Source organism: Prionailurus bengalensis, chromosome C1 (assembly GCF_016509475.1).
Source record: "Prionailurus bengalensis isolate Pbe53 chromosome C1, Fcat_Pben_1.1_paternal_pri, whole genome shotgun sequence".
Lineage (NCBI taxonomy): Eukaryota > Metazoa > Chordata > Mammalia > Carnivora > Felidae > Prionailurus > Prionailurus bengalensis.
Genome location: NC_057345.1, coordinates 42,847,621 through 42,867,789, shown reverse-complemented (window position 1 = coordinate 42,867,789; position 20,169 = coordinate 42,847,621). Strand labels below are relative to the sequence as shown.

General features: G+C 39.3%; 1 protein-coding gene across 1 annotated transcript in view; it reads right to left on the bottom strand.

Annotated features, from left to right (window-relative positions):
• The window catches only part of SCP2 (sterol carrier protein 2), a 118,274-nt gene extending 98,707 nt beyond the window's left edge, over nucleotides 1-19,567 (bottom strand). Inside the window, exons 1-5 of the mRNA XM_043574996.1 lie at nucleotides 19,418-19,567; nucleotides 11,620-11,677; nucleotides 10,931-11,002; nucleotides 7,282-7,413; nucleotides 4,518-4,594 (exon numbers count right to left, since the gene is read on the bottom strand). Coding sequence (XP_043430931.1) covers nucleotides 4,518-4,594; nucleotides 7,282-7,413; nucleotides 10,931-11,002; nucleotides 11,620-11,677; nucleotides 19,418-19,486 — 408 coding nt within the window. The 5' untranslated portion in view covers nucleotides 19,487-19,567. The remainder of the gene's footprint in view (nucleotides 1-4,517; nucleotides 4,595-7,281; nucleotides 7,414-10,930; nucleotides 11,003-11,619; nucleotides 11,678-19,417) is intronic.
• Between the last annotated feature and the right edge of the window lie 602 nt (nucleotides 19,568-20,169).

Here is a 20,169-nt window from a genome sequence, read left to right as displayed (position 1 = left end):
AAATAATGACATAAATAGTAATATATTTACTAAAGAAACTGAATTACTGGGGTGCCTGGGTGGCTCAGTTGGTTGAGCATCCAACTTCAGCTCAGGTCACGATCTCACGGTTCGTGGGTTTGAGCCCCGCATCAGGCTCTGTGCTGACCACTTGCTCAGAGCCTGGAGCTTGCTGCGGATTCTGTGTCTCCTTCTCTGCCCCTCCCCCGCTTACGCTTTGTCTCACACTGTTTCTCAAAATTAAATAAATGTAAAAACAAAATTAAAAAAAAAAACTGAATTACTAAACTTAAAAGGTTAAAAACTTTCCCATAAAGAAAACTCCAGACCTAGATGTGGTTTTTAATAATTTTCAAATACAAGTTACCAAGATACTTATCATTCACTACTTAAGAAAAAAAGTCAATTTTTCATGTGTCATAAATATCAGGTACTCTCATTAGGCATCACCTAATCTTATTTCATACTCTTCTCCAGTTGCCACCCTCCAATCCAGTTTTTCAAACTGTCCCCTAAACATATTATATTAATTACTTTTTTTTTGTAGGCTCCATGCCAATGTTGGGCTTGTAGAGTCACATGCTCTACCGACTAAGCCAGCCAAGTGCCTCTGAACATATTATATTATGTTTATTCCACCATCCATGACTTAGCTCATGATGTTTTCTCCCATACCCAGAAAGATCTCATGCTTCCCTATCTTTAATTATCTTTATTATATTATTATAATTATCCATATTTATTATATAAAAATTTCATATAATTATTATCTCTTATTGTCTTTAAGACCCAACCTAACATCTACTACTTTCTTAAAATGTTCTCTAATGAAAATGGGAAATAGCTCTTGTTGATTTCAATGCCTGTGGTTACTAAGAGATACTGTCACATATATTTAACTTAATTTAAGGTAGAGGTCCTTTAATGTTTGAACAGAAAGAACTGAATCAGATTGACCTCATAAGTCTTAGATGAATAGGCTAAAAGTTATCTTCAACTCATTTTCTAACAATGATTCTAGTTTTAGGGGCGCCTGGCTGGTACAGTCGGCAGAGAATGCAACTCTTGATCTCAAGGTCATGAGTTAGATGTTGGGTGTAGAGACTACTTAAATAAAACTAAAAAAAATAATAATAAAGCAATGACTCTAGTTTTTGTTTTTGTTTTTTTTTAAGTTTATTTATTTTGAAGGGGGTTAAAAGAGGCAGAGAGAGGAGAGAATCCCAAGCAGGCTCTGTGCTAACAGCACAAGCCATCCAGGCACTGGCAATTTCTAATATATATATATATTTTTTCAAGGGTAATTGCTTCTTAAATTATATACATGAGGCACCTGGGTGGGCTCAGTCACTTAAGCATCTGACATTTGATTTTGGCTCAATCACCATCTCATGTTTCCTGAGATCAGGCCCCACATTGGACTCCATGCTGACATCCTGAAGCCTACTTAGGAGTCTCTCTCTCCCTCTTTCTCAGCCTCTCCCCCACTCACATATGTATGTTTGAACACACTCACTCATTCTCTCTCAAAATAAATAAATATTTTTTAAAAAAGTAAAGGGATGGAAAAGATATTTTATTCAAATGAAAACTAAAAGAAAGCTGAGGTCACTAATATCAGATAAAATAAACTTTAAGACAAAGGCTATAATAAGAGACAAAGAAGGTCATTAAACTAAAATCCACTTCTATTAATTACACATAAGATTCAAATATTCAATCTAAATAAAAACGCTTAATCATTTTGGCTCTCCTCTACATTCACATGTTGATATACTTATTAAAGTATAATTATGTCTGGTCTTATTATTTTAAGTCAGGTTTAAAACCTCAAAACCATCTATCTAATGATAAAGGGGTCAGTCTAACAAGATGACATAACATTTGTAATTTTTCATGCACCCAACACAGTAGCACCTAAATATATAAACCAAATGTCAACAGACCTAAAGGGAGGGATAGACAGCATTCAATAATTGTACACAGAACTTTAATACCCTACTTTCATCAATAGATAGATTAGTCAGACAAAATCAATAAGGAAACATTGGACCAGATGGACGTAACTGACATATACAGTACATTCCATCCAAAAGCAAAAGAATACACATTCTTCTGTGGTGTACATGGAACATTTTCCAGAATAAATCGTGTGGTAGGCCCTTAATAAATTTAACAAGACTGAAATCATCAAGCATCTTTTCCAACCATAATGGCATGAAACTAGAAGAAAACTAGAAAATGCACAAATATGTGGAAATTAAACAACATGCTACTGAACAACCAATGGGACAAAGAAATTAAAAAATATCTTTTTTAAGATGAATTAAAATGGAAATAAAACAACCAAAAATTATGGGATGCAGCAAAAGCAGTTCTAACAGGGGGAAGTTCATAGTAATAAACTCCTATACGGAGAAATGAGAAAGATCTCCAAAACAACCAAAAACAAAAACAAAAACAAAAAAAACCCACATGACAAAACCCTAACTTTACACCTCAAAGAATAAAAAGAAGAACTAAGCCCAAAGTTAGTAGAAGAAGAACATAACAAAGATCAGAGTGGAAATAAATGAGACAAAATATCAAATAGAAAACATCACTGAAACTGTGGGACCCAAGGAATTTAACAAAACTCCCCTATCCCTGGACAAGCAGAGCAAGACTAACTCCATTTTACGCTACACCCACCATCTCATGTATAACCCCCACATGACCTACTTATTGCTTAAGACACTCCCCCACCCTAGTCAAGCCGCAGAGCACACCCTTACTGGAAACCGGCTCATATAGGAATATGGAACTCCTAACTGCCAAAGAATGTAAACCCCGCCTTTTGCCCGCCAAACTTGAGTGCCAATTCCGACCAGAGTGATAGGCTAGTTCAAACAGTTCACTATAGGGTAAATTGTAATTCAATTGCCACCTGCATGTGGACTAACATCACTATGCAACTTTCTGTGTGTTACAATCTCATTGGCCATTGGCCCCTATAAAACTGCTATGCCTCTTAACGTAGGGGTCCAAGTCCCTGCTCCGCTGTGTCAGGTATACTTGGGCCCAAGCTCGAGCTTGCAAATCAACTCTCATGCGTTTGCATCAGTATCGGCTCCTTGGTGGTCTCTGGGGTTCGAAATCGGGGTATTACAAAACTAAACACTAGTTTTTGGAGAAGATAAACAAAATGCCCAAGCCTTATCTTCTCTCACCACTTCTTCTCCATTAATTCCAATTAAACATAATTATATCTTATCACACTATCATCTAAACTCTTTTTATCTTTTTTCTCTTTAGAGTGTATACTAAATAATTATTTCTAACCTAGTCCAGTTTCACTAATTCTCTTTTTAGTCATGTGTAATCTGCTATCAAACCTATCTTCTGATTTCTTACTTTTAATCATTTTATTTTTCTTTTCTATAAACTCTACTTTTTTTCATGCCTATCATGTCCCTTTTTGCAGTTTCCAATATTCTCACAATATTTCCAATTATGGTGCCTTGTTTCTTTAATGCCTGGTTATTACTGCATGTCTTAGATAATTATTTGAAGAGTTCTCAAAGCCTCCAAAAGAAGATGCTTTCCTCCAAAAGAAAACTCACACTTGTGTCTGTTAAGTACCTAGGTAATTACCATTCTGGAACCAATTTAGACTGAATTCAAAGTTTGAGGTTTCTCTAACTGTCCTGTAATGAGAATTTTGGTAGCAATCTCATATGAGGAATATCAAAGAAAGATTTTTCAGTGAAAGGTTTTTCTGGTGTTTTGTTTTTGTTTTTTTCCTTCTCTTTTTTCTCCCCTATTCTGCTCGGTACCAAGACAACTCTCACAGGAAAAAAAGACAGTTTTTCTTTAGATTTGCCCTTACCCAAAGGGTTTATCCCCACAGGGCCCCAGTTTAATGTGCAGAGTGAGTATTAAACTTCTGATCTTGGGAGGACTACTTGCCTCTTCACTCCAGGGGACCATCAAAATTAAAGCTCACAGCTTCCTGATCAAAGGCATTCAAGGCAAAAGTGCTTCAAATACTTCAAACTCTCTGGCATTCATCTGCAATTCCTCTCTCTTTAGCACTTCCTTGCCTTTAGGATTTTTTCTTTATATCCCAATACTTTGTCATCTCTAGAACTGGTTTAAATAATTTGGCTTCCCATTCCCAGAATCAGAAATCCCACACTTTATTAATCCTCTTCAATTTGTTAAGTTTTTGAATTAATGACTCTCAAATAGGTAAGTCACCTCAAATTCAATCATTTGACATTTCTGAACATCAGGTTTATCATTGACAAAGTAAAGAGGTTGAGCCAAATTATCTCTGATTCTTTACTGTTCTAAAATACCAGAATTTATGCATACATATACAATGTCACATTTCAGATTGTGAATATATCAGCTCATTTAATAACTATGCCAAATTATGCTTTCTGTTGCTTATTAACAGGTTCTTTTATAGTAGTCAGATGGGCAAAGTTTTCTCACAGTACTATTAACAACTCCAGAGTAACAGTAAGACTCACATTTGATAAAGGGGAAAGGGAAAGGGGTCCCTTCTCCATCTTCTCAAACCCAAGAGCCAAGACACAATCTGCCATACCTTGAAAGAAAAATGTAATCATTAGGAAAAATTAAATTTCAAGACACCTAACCAAATACCATTAAATACTTTAAGTAATTTATATAAAATTGAAAAAGATGCTATAATCTGACAAAATGTTTAATAAGTGAAAAATTAGAGTAAATTCTTATATGATTCCAGATAAGAGGAAAAATTACGTATTTAATTCTTTTATTCTAAATAATTTGTATGCTAATAAAACTTTTTATTAATATGGAAATATGGTTCAGTGAAAACAAATATAAACAACCAATTTTGGGTTTTTATTAATTATTTTTTAATGTTTATTCATTTTTTGAGACAGAGCGTGTGCACACACACGAGACAGAGAGAGAAAGAGCGCCGCATGAATGGGGGCATGGCACAGAGGGAGACACAGAATCCAAAGCAGGCTCCAGGCTCTGAGCTGTCACCACAGAGCCTTATGCAGCACTTGAACTCACGAACTGCCAGATCATGACCTGAGCCAAAGTCATACGCTTAACCAACTGAGCCACCCAGGCGCCCATAAACAACTAATTTTGAATTTTAAAACAAATAAAATTTGAAAAATTTTTAAAGGATCCTGATTAAAATCTTAACAGAATTATTTTTGGAGGGAGGGGATGCCTTAAAAATGATGTTAAAGTTCAACTGAACAGCAAAATAAGAATTACCAAAATTTTTCTTTAAAAAAAAAAAAATGAAGAAACCTAACAAAGTGAGGGGCACAGAGGACTCAAGCATTATCAAACAATAAGACATTATAAAGCTCCAACAATTAAAATAACAGTGGACGGGCACTCGGGTGGCTCAGTTGGTGGGGCATCCAACTCTTGATTTGGGCTCAGGTCATGATCCCAGGGTTGTGCAATCAAGCCCCAGGTAAGGCTCTGCATTGAGTGCCCTGAGTGCAGAGCCTGTTTAATTAAAACTCTCTCCCTCTGCCCCTCTCTCCCACTCGAGCACTCTCTCTGTTTATCTCTAAAAAACAAAACCAAACAGGGGTGTGCCTGGGTGGCTCAGCTGGTTAAGCACCTAACTCTTGACTTCAGCTCAGGTCATGATCTCACATTCATGGGTTCAAGCCCTACACTGGGCTCTGCACTAACACTGTTAGTGCTTGGGATTCTCTCTCTCTCCCTCTCTTTCTGCCCCTCCCCTGCTCTTGCTCTCTCACTCTCTCAAAATAAATAAATAAACTCAAAATAAAAAAATAAAACAAAACAAACAAAAACAATAGTGGAGTAGTAGAGCAATAATCAACAATCAACCAACAGAACAGAATAGAGGGCCTAATAAAATACATTGGAATATTTGGAAATATAGAATATGATATATACTCAAGAGAACTAAAAACACATGGCCACTAAAAAATGTACATAAATATTTATAGAAGCATTATTCATAATAGGCAAAAAATAGAAACAATCCAATGACCATTAATTGATAATTGGATAAACAAAATGTGGTCTATCCATACAATGGAACATTATTTGGTCATGAAATATAATGAAGTAGGGATATATGCCACAACACAGATGAACTGTGAAAACATTATGCTAAATGAAAGAAGGCACAAAAGGCTATGTATTATATGCTTCCATTCATTTAATGTTCAGAATAGGTAAATCCAGAGACAGAAAGTAGCTTAGTAGTTACCAGGTGTTTAGGAGAGGGGAAAATGAAGAGTGACTGCTGATAGGTTCAGGGTTTCTTTTTGGGGTGATAAAAACGTTCTAAAACGCTAGACAGTGGTGATGGTTACATGAAATCTGTGATTATACTAAAACACACTTAATTGTATAGTTTCAAAAGGTGAACTTATGGTACATAAATTAGATCTCAATAAAATTTTTATTTTTTATTTTTTTAATGTTTTCTTTTTCTTTTTATTTTTGAGAGAGAGAGCGTGAGCAGGGGAGGGGCAGAGACAGAGGGGGACAGAGGATCCAAAGTGGACTCTGTGCTGATGATAGCAGCGAACCCAGTGAGAGGCTCAGACTCACAAACCGTGAAATCATGACCTGAGACAACGTCGGACACAACCGACTGAGCCACCCAGATGCCCTTACAGCTGTTATTTTTTAAAAAGATCTACATTATAGGGGTGCCTGGGTGGCTCAGTTGGTTAAGCATCCAACCCTTGATTTCAGCTCAGGTCATGACCTCACAGTTCACAAGATCGTGCCCTGAGTCAGGCTCCGTGCTGACAGCGCAGAGCCTGCTTGAGATTCTCTCTCTCTCTGCCCCACCCCTGGCATGCATGTGCACAAGCACACTCTCTCTCTTTCTCAAAATAAATAAATAAACTTAAAAAAACAATTTAAAAAAAGATACACATTATAAAAGCAATCCCTCTGGGGCACATGGGTGGCTCAACTCGTTAAGCATATGACTTTTGATTTTGGCTCAGATCATGATCTCATGGTTTGTGGGTTTAAGCCCCACCTCTGGCTTTGTGCTGATGGCCTGGAGCCTGTTTGGGATTCTCTCTCTCTTTCCCTCTCTCTGCCCCTCCCTTACTTGTGCTTTCTCTCTCTCAAAATAAATAAATAAACTTTAAAAATCAATCACTCAATCAATCAATCAATCCCTCTGATGGTCATAGAGAGAAATGATGAAAGGGCAATAGATATTGCCCCATGTCTATTTAAGTACACAGTAGACAAATAAACAATCCTCACCACCCTGTATCAGCTGCCGGGCCATAAACAAAGCAGTAGAACCAGTAGCACAGTTATTGTTGACGTTAATTATAGGAATTCCAGTCAGTCCCAAACTGTGATAGATAGACCTCTGCCCACAGGTAGACTCACCTGTACAGAAAAAGAAACAAAAACTGTAATATCTACAACATGGGAATTTATGAAGCTGCAATCCAACATAATACCACAGTATGGTTGTTGTTTTTTTTTCCAGTATTATGCCTTTGCCTAGCACACAACACAGGCAGAACAATAAATAAACTGACATCTTACTCAGAAAAAGGTTTTGCATTAAGCATCATTTACACTCCAAATATGAAAAATCCTCAAAACACAGTATGATATGTACTTTCTCTACATGTTACAATAGGAAAGTAGAGAAATGACCAAATAATAGCGAACAATTCAATCTGGCTAGTGCTACATGATAAAGGAAGCAATGTTTCATTTATACTTCTTTACAAATCTTTAAAACTATACCATCTGATTAAAAGGCTATGACTTTCTCAGGGAGCCTGGTTGGCTCAGTTGGTTAAGCGTCTGACTCTTAATTTCAGTTCGGGTCATGATCTCAGTTTGTGAGTTCAAGCCCAGCATCAGGCTCTGCGCTGACAGTGCGGAGCCTTCTTGGGATTCTGTGTCTCCCTCTCTCTGACCCTTCCCTGCTTGTTCTCTATCTTTCTCTCTCAAAATAAACAAACATTAAAAAATAATAGTAATTTAAAAATAGAAATAAAAAATAAAATAAAATTTTAAAAGGCTATGATTTTTCTCTTCATATAAAGGTTCCACAACTTCAAAAAGTTTAAAAGATCCTATGAGGCAGGTCATTACAAAAAATAGTGATCCAAGCTGAGTACACATTTGACTCCTTTTGCCAAGTAACACGGCCACCAAGGCAGACATGCTAGAGCAATGTAATGGGAACATCTGAAGGTATAGACTCTTCAGAAGTCTTCAGGGAAAACAGCAAAGTTCAGGACCTCCTTTTCAATAAATACATTGTGTATCTCTCTGACCTAGTAAATTTCCCTTTGAGAATTCTCTTGGTATCTTGAAATCTCAAAAAAATAACCACAGATATGCACACAGACTCACCTACGGTTATGCTTACTATAGCCTTTTTTCAAAAACTTTTTTTAACGTTCATTTATTATTGAGAGACTGAGAGAGACAGAGCGTGAGCGGGGGAGGGGCAGAGAGAGAGAGGGAGACACAAGTTTGGGAAGCAGGCTTCAGGCTCCAAGCAGGCTTCAGGCTCTGAGCTGTCAGCACAGAGCCCAATGCGGGGCTCAAACCCCTGAACTGCGAGATCATGACCTGAGCTGAAGTCAAATACTTAACCGACTGAGCCACCCAGGCACCCCAAAGCCTTTTATGATAACTAGAAATCAGAAAAAATTTAAAATGTCCCATGAATGAATGAATGAATAAAGAAAGAAAATGTCCAAGAACAGGATATCATTACTACTACTAAATAAACTGCAGTAAATCCTAAAGACTAGAAAATCATACAATCATTAAAAAGGCTGTAAAAAGACTGGGTACATTCTAAATGTCCATTGAAAGGCAATGGATTCAATAAATTATGATATATCTATTCAATGGAATTTTATGCTATCATAAAAAATAGACCAAGGAAGCTCTTTATGATACAATTTGGAACAGTAGCCAAGAACTACTAAGTAAAAAAGAAAAAAAATTTAAGATACAAAATAGTGTGTATATTATGCTACCAGGTATGTAACAAAAGGGGAAAGGGGAACTTACACACTCACACATACTTGTATATGTACAAATCACTTCTGAAAAGATACACCAGAAATTAGTGAAACTGGATGACTAAGTGAAGGTAACCATGAGACAGGGAGACAGGAATAAGTGTGAGATTTTCCACTATATAACCATCCACCTTTGGTATTTTTGTACCATGTAAATACTTCATCAAGTCCAGGAAAAAAAAAAAAAACTTAATTGAAAAAATGCTGGGGCACCTGGGTGGCCCAGTGGGTTGAGCGTCTGACTTTGGCTCAGGTCATGATCTCGTGTTCCGTGAGTTTGAGCCCCGTGTCGGGCTGTATGCTGACAGCTCAGATCCTGGAGCCTGTTTCAGATTCTATGTCTCCCTCTCTCTCTGCCCCTCCCCCACTCTCACTTTGTCTCACTCTGTCTCTCAAAAATAAATAAATGTAAAAAAAAATTTTTTTTTAATGTTAATGATAACATAAAGGAAAACCTAATGGAGAATACTGACAATACTAAAATGAGAAAAGTAGGTTACCAAAAAGTATGTATACTAGGACCTCATTATTTTTTTTCTTTTTTAAGTTTTATTTATTTAAATAACCTCTACACCTAATATTGGACTCAAACTCACAATCCAGAGATCAAGAGTTGCACATACTTCTGACTAAGCCAGCCAGGTGACCCAGGACCTAATTTTCTTGAAGAGAAAGTTGTATATGCATGCATACTCACATGCATTCATATTCACTGAAGGATAACACCAAAAATTAATGGTGATAATTTCTGAACTGGACAATGGGATTACAGGTGATTTCTTTTTTCTTGTCTTTTTCTGTTTCCTTTTTTTGTTATAATTAGTGTATATTCTTTTCCTAGTTAGAAAAAGTTTGATATGGGAATGCAAGCTGGCGCAGCCACTCTGGAACACAGTATGGAGGTTCCTCAAAAAATTAAAAAGAGCACTACTCTACGACCCAGCAATTGCACTACTAGGTATTTATCCAAGGAATATAGGTATGCTGTTTCAAAGGGACACATGCACCCCAATGTTTATAGCAGCACTATCAACCATAGCCAAAGTATAGAAAGAGCCCAAACGTCCATCGATGGAGGAATGGATAAAGAAGACGTGGTATATATACACAATGGAGTATTACTTGGCAATCAAAAAGAATGAAATCTTACCATTTGCAACTACGTGGATAAAAATAGAAGGTATTATGCTAAGTGAAATTAGTCAGTCAGAGAAAGACAAATACCATATGACTTCATTCATATGAGGACTTTAAGAGACAAAACAGATGAACATAAAGGAAGGGAAGCAAAAATAATATAAAAACAGGGAGGGGGAACAAAAGCATAAGAGACTCATAAATATGGAAAACAAACAGAGGGTTGCTGAAGGGGGTGTGGGAGGGGGGATGGGCTAAATGGGTAAGGCGCATTAAGAAATCTACTCCTGAAATCATTGTTGCACTATATGCTAACTAATTTGGATGTAAATTAAAAAAAGAAAAAGAAAAGAAAAAAGTTTAATAAAAAATTTTATTGGATACAAAAAAGTAAATGTTTACAAATTTTAAAATAACAAAGAACAAAAATTTATCTTCTGAACAGTATCTTTATATGGTAGAACTATGGGCAATTTTTTGTTTTTTAAAGATAAACAATTTTTTTTAAATTTATCTCCTGTTTTGGCAATAAACAATGGCAAAGACATATATTAAACTAGGCTAACACATAAGGGAAATCTAGGAATGATAGGAATAAGACTCTGAATTCTGATTTTTGAGGGTTAAAATTTACAAATGCCCCTGCACTGTTTATGAAGTTGCTGCTATATTAGGTGAAACACTTTTAGAATATATAGTTTACCACATACCATAAACGTAGCCAACACATGCCTGTTCCACTACTGAATAAGGGATCTTTGCATCAGATAAAGCTTTCTCGCCTATAAAAACAAAAGCGTTTAATCAAATAGTGCTTTGAGTATTTGCTTTAGGTGAGTAAAAATTAAGTTTAGAGTTTTCCCAGAGTAGATCTACCTCCAAATAGTCTACATTCAATTCAAATGACAAACCTTCATCAAATCCTCTCAGACCTCTCCATTGAGAAATAACCATTTCTTCCTCTAAGCTACTACATCACTTTTCCATACCTCCTTTATGATACTTATATACTAACTATAAATATATTAAACCCCAAAATCTTAAACCCCCTTAGTGGCAAGGTCCTTGTCTTACTCATCTCTGTGGCTCCACTGTACCTCTAAAGGGCAAAATTGGAAAGAATATCATTATTGGGGGGCAGGGAGGACGCCCACAGAGCCCCTTGCTGTCACACTAAACAGCTGGATAGTACATAAAATCAAAGGCCACTGTTTGCCCTGGCTATCTAGCTAAAAATTAGCCCAAGCTCTTTTCCCTTTGTCCTTCCCAATGAATCAGTAAGCAATTATCTATTCTTCTCCTTGACCCAGTATTCTTTTTACGGTTGCAAGGTTGTTCCACAATCAAGATAGACTACACAGTAACATCAATGTTCAAATACCTAAATTTTCTATTTTACCTGCTTCTTTTGCCAAGTCAGGATAGTCTCTTGAATTCTCAAGTCCAGGCTTTAGGAACTAGAAATATAGAAGGAGATAATAACAGAAGCAAATACAGTTAGATTTTTCTCACAACAGAGCACTGCAGAAATTCATTCATCTATTAGCTTACACAAAAACACACTGAGCACCTAACATACTGAGCACCTATCATGTTCCTGGACTCTGACAATAAATAATATACAGTCCTTGCACTCGGGGAGCTTCTATCCAACAGAAAACAGAAAATTATACTAGTGTCCATAAGTACAGAATAATTTGGGAGGGAAAACTACATAGGTTCAGAGGGAGGATTAGAAAGGCTTCCCAGAGGAACTGACATTTACATTAAGTCTTTTAGGATGGAGTTTGCCAAGTCAAAGAAAACAAAACTTCTAGGGCAAAGGTCTAGAAGTGAGAGAGTATGGCTCAATCCAGGTACTATAAACAAGTTTATATTGCAGCAGTTGAAGTGCAAGTAAGTTACAGCAAGTGACAGGTACAGAAGAGTAACTTAGGTCCAAATGATGGTAACCACTAACATTAATTGGGCACTTACTGTGTTATGCATTATGCTAAGCACTTCACATATATTAACTCATTTAATCTTCACAATAATCCTAAGAGGTAGTCACTATTATTATCATCACTTTACAGTAAGAAAACTAGGGTATATAGAGAGATTAAGTAATTTGCCCAAGGTCACATAGCTAATAAGCAATGAAGCTGAAACTTCAGACAGTCTGGCTCTGGAGCCAACTCAGGGAACGTTATATGCATTCCTTTGACGTCTGAGCTTTATCCTGAAGACAATGGATTTTTTTTTTTAAGAGACTGGAAAAAAAACAACGAGATACTGCTACACACCTATTAGAATGGCCAAAATCCAAACACTGACAATACCAAATGCTGACAAGGATGTAGAGCAATAGAAGTCTCACTGCTTGTGGGAATGCAAAATGGTATGTCCACTTTGGAGGACAGCTTGGTGGTCTCTTACAAAACTAAACCTTCTCTTAACGTTAATCCAGCAATCCTTGGTATTTATGCAAATAAGTTGAAAACTTATGTCCACAACAAAAGCCCACAGAGGCACATTTATAGCAATTTTAAATCACTGCCAAGACTTGTTAAGTAACCAAAATGTCTTTAGTAGGTGAATAGATAAATAAACTGTGGCACATGGAACACTACTCAGTACTAAAAAGATATGGACTATCAAGCCATGAAAAGACAGAGGGTGGTGCCTGGGTGGTTCAGTCAGTTAGCATCTAAATACTGGCTTTGGCTCAGGTCACGATCTCACGGTTCATGGCACGATCTCACGGTTCATGGCACAGAGAATTCCTTGTTGGACTCTGCCCTGACAGTTCAGAGCCTGATTGGGATTTTCTCTCCCCACTCTCTCTGCCCCTCCCATTTGTGCTCTCTCATGCATACATTTTCTCTCTTTCTCTCTCTCTCTCAAACGAATAAACTTTAAAAAAACAAAGAAAAGACATGGAGGAATTTTAAATGCATGTTACTAAGTGAAGAAGTCAATCTGCAAAGCCAACAGACTGTATGATTCCAACTATACGACATCCTGGAAAAGGCAAAACTATGGAGATAGTAGAGATTAGTGCTTGTCAGAGGTTGAGGGAAAAGAGGGATGAACAGGCAGAGCACAGAGGATTTTCAAGGCAAGAAAACTATTCTGTATGATTTTTTTGTAATGCTTGTTTATTTTTTGAGAGAGAGAGAGAGAGTGACAGCGAGGGAGGGGCAGAAAGAGAGGGAGACACAGAATCTGAAGCAGACTCCAGGCTCTGTGCTGACAGCATAGACACAGGGCTCGAACCCACAGACCATGAGATCATGACCTGAGCCAAAGTCAGATGTTTAACCAACTGAGCCACCCAGGCACCCCATATTCTGTATGATATTACAATGGATACATGTCATTATACATTTGTGCAAACCTAGAATATACAACACCACAACGGAACTCTAATGTAAGCTATAGACTCTGAGTGACAATGATGTGTCAGTTTAGGTTTACTGATTATAACAAATGCCCCATTCTGCTGCAGACTACTGATAGCGAGTGAGGCTGTGCATGTGTGGGGGCAGGGAACATATGGGAACTCTACTCTATACTTTCTGCTCAATTTGGCTGTAAACCTAAAACCGCTTTGAAAAATAAAGCCTTATCTTTTAAAAAAGAGAGAGACTGGGGTGAAAAGAGCTGCATTTTAGATTATTATAGATGTAATGTGGAGAAATGAATGAAGGGAATAGGCAGGAGGCAGTGAGGACAAATGATCCTGAAACAGTCCAAGTAAGAGTTGACTAAGATAACAGCAGAAAAGATGAAAAAAGTAGACAGATTTAAGAAACATAAAAGAAGAAAATCTACCAAACTAGGTGGCCAACTAAATAAAGTGGAGTGGTTTGCTGGTCAGTGGAGGTGCTAGCAAAAAATTGGCTTTCAAAAAATTTTGACTGCAAGCCACAAAAAATACATATTACAACAAACCCAGTAGACACATATATACATACATAATTGAAGCTAAGTTTTCATGAAATACTTATCCTTGTTATACTGATAAAATATTTTCTATTCGATTTCAAGTTTCTAATGCTAGAAGCAACCTACCAAATTTACTTTTCAACCTCCCAGTGAGTCACAAAACCAGTCTTAAATATTATATAGAGACTTGACTTAAATGCCACATTTCATTGCAGTGCTGAAATACATCTGTTGAACTTGAACCAAAAGAAAACATTTAACATTTCTTCCCATTCTGTCTCATCCAATTTCTTCATAATTCCTGCATTAGGGAATCCTTCATAATTCCCTAATTCAGTACCTAAAAATTGCCTATTCCACCCCTACTTATTCTTCAATTCACTATCCACAATCAGATCATTTACAGAGTGCACTCATATACAGAGAACAGTATGCTAGGTTCTAACTGGTTATACCAATTCATGATTAAATTATAACCCATGTAGTGAAACAACTGCACTTTCCCAGTGCTTACTGAAATCAAGGTAATTTTTAAATGACTAGCCAAGCAAATAAACACATACAGCACTACTTCTTCAAAATAAAAAGCATAGTTAGGTGGAAAGTACCTAATGTCCATTAACAGCAGACTGGATCAACTGTGATATGGTCACACAGTGGACTACATGACATCAAGTAGAATGAAAAATCCATAAGTACACATACAATTATGGATAAATCTCACAAATATAATGCTGAATAAAAAAGCCAGGACTAATCTATAGCATTAAAGGTCTAGAGTCAGGATAATGGCAATCCTTGCAGGTGAGGAGTCGGTGACTGAAAAAGCGCACAAAGGAGATTCTGAGGTGCTGGTAAAGTTCTATTTTTTTTTAGTTTTTATTTGTTTCATCAAAGAAATGCAAAACAAACAAAAAGCACCATAAGGCATTAATAAAAACGGCAATTCAGTTTCACTACTCTCCACACACTAGTCTTACTTGTTCCCAAAACATCCACTTTTAATTCTTTTAGACATTTCTTTTTTTTTTATAAACTGCCATATTTCTAAATGTTCTTATACTATCATTTCTTTATCAATTTCAGAAATTATATCACCATCTCCAAAAAGGGCCAGTGAGGATTAGGTCTCTTTAGCCCCCCCCCCACATATACATTTACACTTACTCCATCCCACTTATACAATTGAATAATTTTTTATTAAATCAGTACTCATTGTTTACTTCATTAAGTAAATATTTTTTATTACTGGGCCAAGTTGTGTGCTATACTTACATTTCCTACGGTACAATTTTTTTTCTAGAGTTATTTTTAAAAGTTTTAACCTTTTGGGGGCACCTGGTTGGCTCAGTCAATAGAGCATGTGACTCTGAATCTCGAAGTTGTGAGTTTGAGCCACAGGCTAGGCATAGAGATTATTTAAAAACAAATGAATAAATAAACTTTTTTTTTAATAATAAAAAAGTGGCGCCTGGGTGGCTCAGTCAGTTGAGCGTCCGACTTCTGCTCGGGTCATGATCTCACGGTTTGTGAGTTCGAGGCCCACGTCGGGCTCTCTGCTGACAGCTCAGAGCCTAGAGCCAGCTATGGATTCTGTGTGTGTCTCTCTCTCTGCCCCTCCCCTGCTCATTCCCTCTCTCATTCTCTTTCAAATAAATAAATGTTTAATAAATAAATGATAATAAATAAAAGTTTTAGCCTTTTTAAAGATTAATTGTAAATAGCAGAGATACAGAATACCACACACAAAACATGAATTACTCTAAGGCAAACACTCTTGCAACCACTGACAAAGATTCACCAAACTGTAGCCAGGCTCCCCTGAGCCCTCTTCTCTAAGCCACCACCTTGGCTTATAAAAAACAAACATTAGCACAGTTTCTAACAGCTCAAGTCCACATCCCTAGGATGACTCTAGCCCTACTTAAAGTGCCTCAAGGCTACCAAAAAGAAGTTACTGTTTGTTCCCACAAACACAAGAAGATAGGACCCCTGTCTCCAAGTCTCTGTGGGAGAGTGGGAGCCCAAGTTTGGATAAGCACCAGTGAGCAAACCCAAGTGGATTTCACATGGACCAAGACCCCCCTTCCTCCTTTTTGTAAGTTTTCATTTCCCTAGCACTACACTACTGGGCCCCAACTCACCACCCTCCCTATTCCCTCATTTCCCTTTAAAACACCCAGTCACCTCTGTATACATCAAAACTGAGTGCACTTCACACTGGACTTTCCCTTTCACAGTCATATGTTACTGACTGAAATATGTCCTGATGCTTTACCTAGTGTCTGCCTTTCCTTACCTTTCACACCACCACCCAGACCGATAAATTGAACTTTGCTTCCATTTTTACTCCAGAAACTCCTCTAAGCACTCCATCCCAATCTCAATCTCCTCTTACTATCGTTCTCTTACAGCAATCACTTCTTTGTAATATTTCATTACTTTATCGGCCAAGTATGTATCTGTAGACACTACAGTTTAGTCTTGCCTTTTATCAAAATTCCATGGGTCTTTTAATTCTCTTTTAATCTACAGGTCCTCCTCCACTTTCTTTCCCTCTCAATGTATCTGTTTAAGAACCTAGAACATTTGACCTAGAGCTGCCCAGATAAGTGTTGCTTTAGCAAACTTGTTTCAGTTGTGTGTTGGGCTGGGGGGCGGGGGGGGGGGGGGGAATGTAAAATGTATTTCTTCTGTAAGTCATGAAATTATCATACATTAAAGTATTAGGAAAATCAAGTGCTTATTATTTGGTCCTAACTATAAGGGCACCAGAATTTAAAAAAAAAAAAAAAAAAAAAAGTGACCAGAATAACTTAGAGCAAGTTGAAGAACTAGGAGAAAATATAGTACTTGGGTACTTTGCTATAGACTGAATGTCTGTGTCCTCCCAAAAGTCATATATTGAAATCTAATCCCCAGGGGCGCCTGGGTGGCTCAGTCGGTTAAGCGTCCAACTTCGGCTCAGGTCATGATCTCGAGTTGGAGTCCCGCATCGGGCTCTGTGCTGACAGCTCAGAGCCTGGAGCCTGTTTCAGATTCTGTGTCTCCTTCTCTCTGACCCTCCCCCATTCATGCTCTGTCTCCGTCTCAAAAATAAATAAACGTTAAAAAAAAAATTAAAAAAAAAAAAAAGAAATCTAATCCCCAATATGGTTGAATTTGGAGGAGGGGCCTTTAGGAGGTCATCAGGATGGAGCCCTTACAAATGGGATTAATACACTTATAAAAGAGACCCCAGAGAGCTCCCTCACCCCTTCTGCCATGTGAGGACACAGCAAGAAGATAGCTGTCTATGAACCGGAAAGCAAGACCTCACAAGATACTGAATCTGCCAGTGCCTTGATCTTGGACTTCTCAGCCTCCAGAACTGTGAGAAATGAGTATTTGTTGCTTAAGCCACCCATGCTACAGTATTGCTGTTACAGCAGTCCAAACAGATGAAGTCAGACCACTTCTTGAAATAGGTAGAAGGTAAATCTATGAAAAAAGGGCATATCAGAAGGTAAGCAGCATAAGCAAAGGGACTTGGGCTGCTATCAGCCAGGTGGTGGTTGTGATTTAGTTGTATTAAAACCTGTTGGGGCGGCTGGGTGGCGCAGTCGGTTAAGCGTCCGACTTCAGCCAGGTCACGATCTCGCGGTGGGTGAGTTCGAGCCCCGCGTCGGGCTCTGGGCTGATGGCTCAGAGCCTGGAGCCTGTTTCCGATTCTGTGTCTCCCTCTCTCTCTGCCCCTCCCCCGTTCATGCTCTGTCTCTCTCTGTCCCCCAAAAAATAAATAAACGTTGAAAAAAAAAATTTTTTTTAAAAACCTGTTGACATCCACCATAGAAATTCTAACTTATTTCCTATACTGATAATAAAATCTCATTACGAGAACTTCAAGTTGTATGGGGAACTCAGCTATTCAAATTAAGAACCATCACACAGGGGTGCCTAGATGGCTCAGTCCATTAAGCGTCCGACTTCAGCTCAGATCATGATCTCATAGTCCCTGAGTTCAAGCCCCATGTCAGGACTCGTGCTGACAGCCTGGAGCCTGCTTCGGATTCTGTGTCTCCCTCTCTCTCTCTGCCCCTCCCCTGCTCACACTCTGTCTCTCTCAAAAATAAACATTTTCAAACATTAAACAAACAAACAAAACTATGCTGGCTTCATGCTGAGAGGCTGAGCGTAATTCCAGGAAAGAAGCCTGGCAGTCCCACTCTGGCTATGCTTCAGGTGCTCACTGCCTCTCTAACAACTCCCCGAAAAAAAAAAAAAAATGCTGAATGCTACTTTCACTTTTTGCCTTTTTCTAAAAGCGAAAATCCTCTTCGAATTTCAGCTAACGAAAATAGGCACTAACACAGGTCTCTGAAATACAGGTGAAAACGAAACGGCACAACCTGTACTTGCCACAAGTTCAGCCGCACCGAAGCAAAGGTTAAGCACGGGACTCTGCGGGAAAGTCGGGAGGATCAGAAACTTCTTGGAGAAGCTAAGATCCGAACCAGTCTTTTAAAAGTCCGAAGTCAACCAAGCACAAGGAGTAAGCACAAGAGAAGGAAAGCAAGAGAAGCACAGAACAGAGTGCGGGTGAAAGTAATAAAGCAGTTTGGCATGACTCTCACTTAGGAGCGGGGAGGGCGTCAAGAAATGAGGCCAGGAGCCTCTGGATTCCTGAGAACCAAGCAGAGTACCACTGCGGGGACAGAAAGGGGGTCGGAGGATCCAGGAAACCTGCCACTTGTGCCAAGACACTGCACATCACCGTTTCTCCTCGTCCACACTTCTAACTGTGCCTGTAAAGGAATCCTACGGGGAGTACTCCTGGGTGTGGAGAGCTGGGGACATTCCCCTTTCCGTACCTGCTTCCCTTTCCACTGTAAGGAAGGACCTTGCCTCGTCAAAGAGCCACATACCTTGGGATTCCACTCAGAATCAAAGGAGGTGTGGGTTTTCGGTTATGTTGGGGTGTCCATCACAAAGCCTGATCCAGGGAGAACGGAAAAGGCGGAAGGGGAAAGAAATGGCCACAGGAACCACCCCCCAGACAGCGCCGTACCTCAGAGACAACCCTGCACCGCAACCCATCCGAGTCGCCACTCTCATGCCAAGAAGCCGGAACGGGCCAGTGGGGTGCCCGGGGCACCCTCCCGGTAGGAAGGACAAACCGCCGGCCAGCGCCAGGCCCCTGACCTTCCCGCCGTGCCCCTGTCACCTCGGGGCTCCCCGACTCCTCGGCCTCTCCGGCACAGAGCGAAGAGGTCCGCGGCTCTGTTTACCTTGGTCATCCCAACCCCCACCACGAACACCCGGTGCCGGGGCCGAGGCTTTACGGCCGTAAGGAGCATGGCTCAGACTGTGCGCTGCGGAGGCTGATGGAGCAAGCCCTGAGAAAGCCGACGCGGGCGCTCACGGACTAAAGCGGCAGCGACGCCTGCGCTCACCCAAGAGCTAGGGGCGGGCCCGAAGGCGGTGAGGGGGCGGGGGGCACGCTCGGGCGGCGGGCACGCTCGGGCGGCGGAGGTGGGGCCAGAGTAGGGCGCCTGCGCGTGCGCAGAGGCGGCCGGTGGTGGCGTTCTTTTCGGGGAGGGGAGCGTTCAGCAGTTCTTTGTCTGCGAAGCTCTGCACCCGGCTCACAAGCGGATGGGAATCTGAGTCCACATCACACATCAGGAAAAAGTTTCATAACCTAGTACAGCCATTCGGGTTTACGTTCTCTATAATGAGAGGAGTAGCGCCTGAGGCTGAGAGCAGAGGGTGGCCTGAAACCGGACTCAGAAAAGCGTAGCCTGAGGAAGGGTTTTGGGAGTGTTCTAATTGTTCTGTATCCTGTTACTGTTGGTACTCAGAAGAGTCAGTGCAAGCGCAAAAAGTCCTAAGGCTGTACACCAACAAGACTATGGGGAGTGTTTTACTGGATGTCTTAAAACAACCAGATTTCATTTCACTAGCTATGTGACCTTTCTTGTTAATCTCTGAATCTCACTCTTGTTTTGCTCCCGCAAATTATGCTCAGAAACTGAGCTTTTGT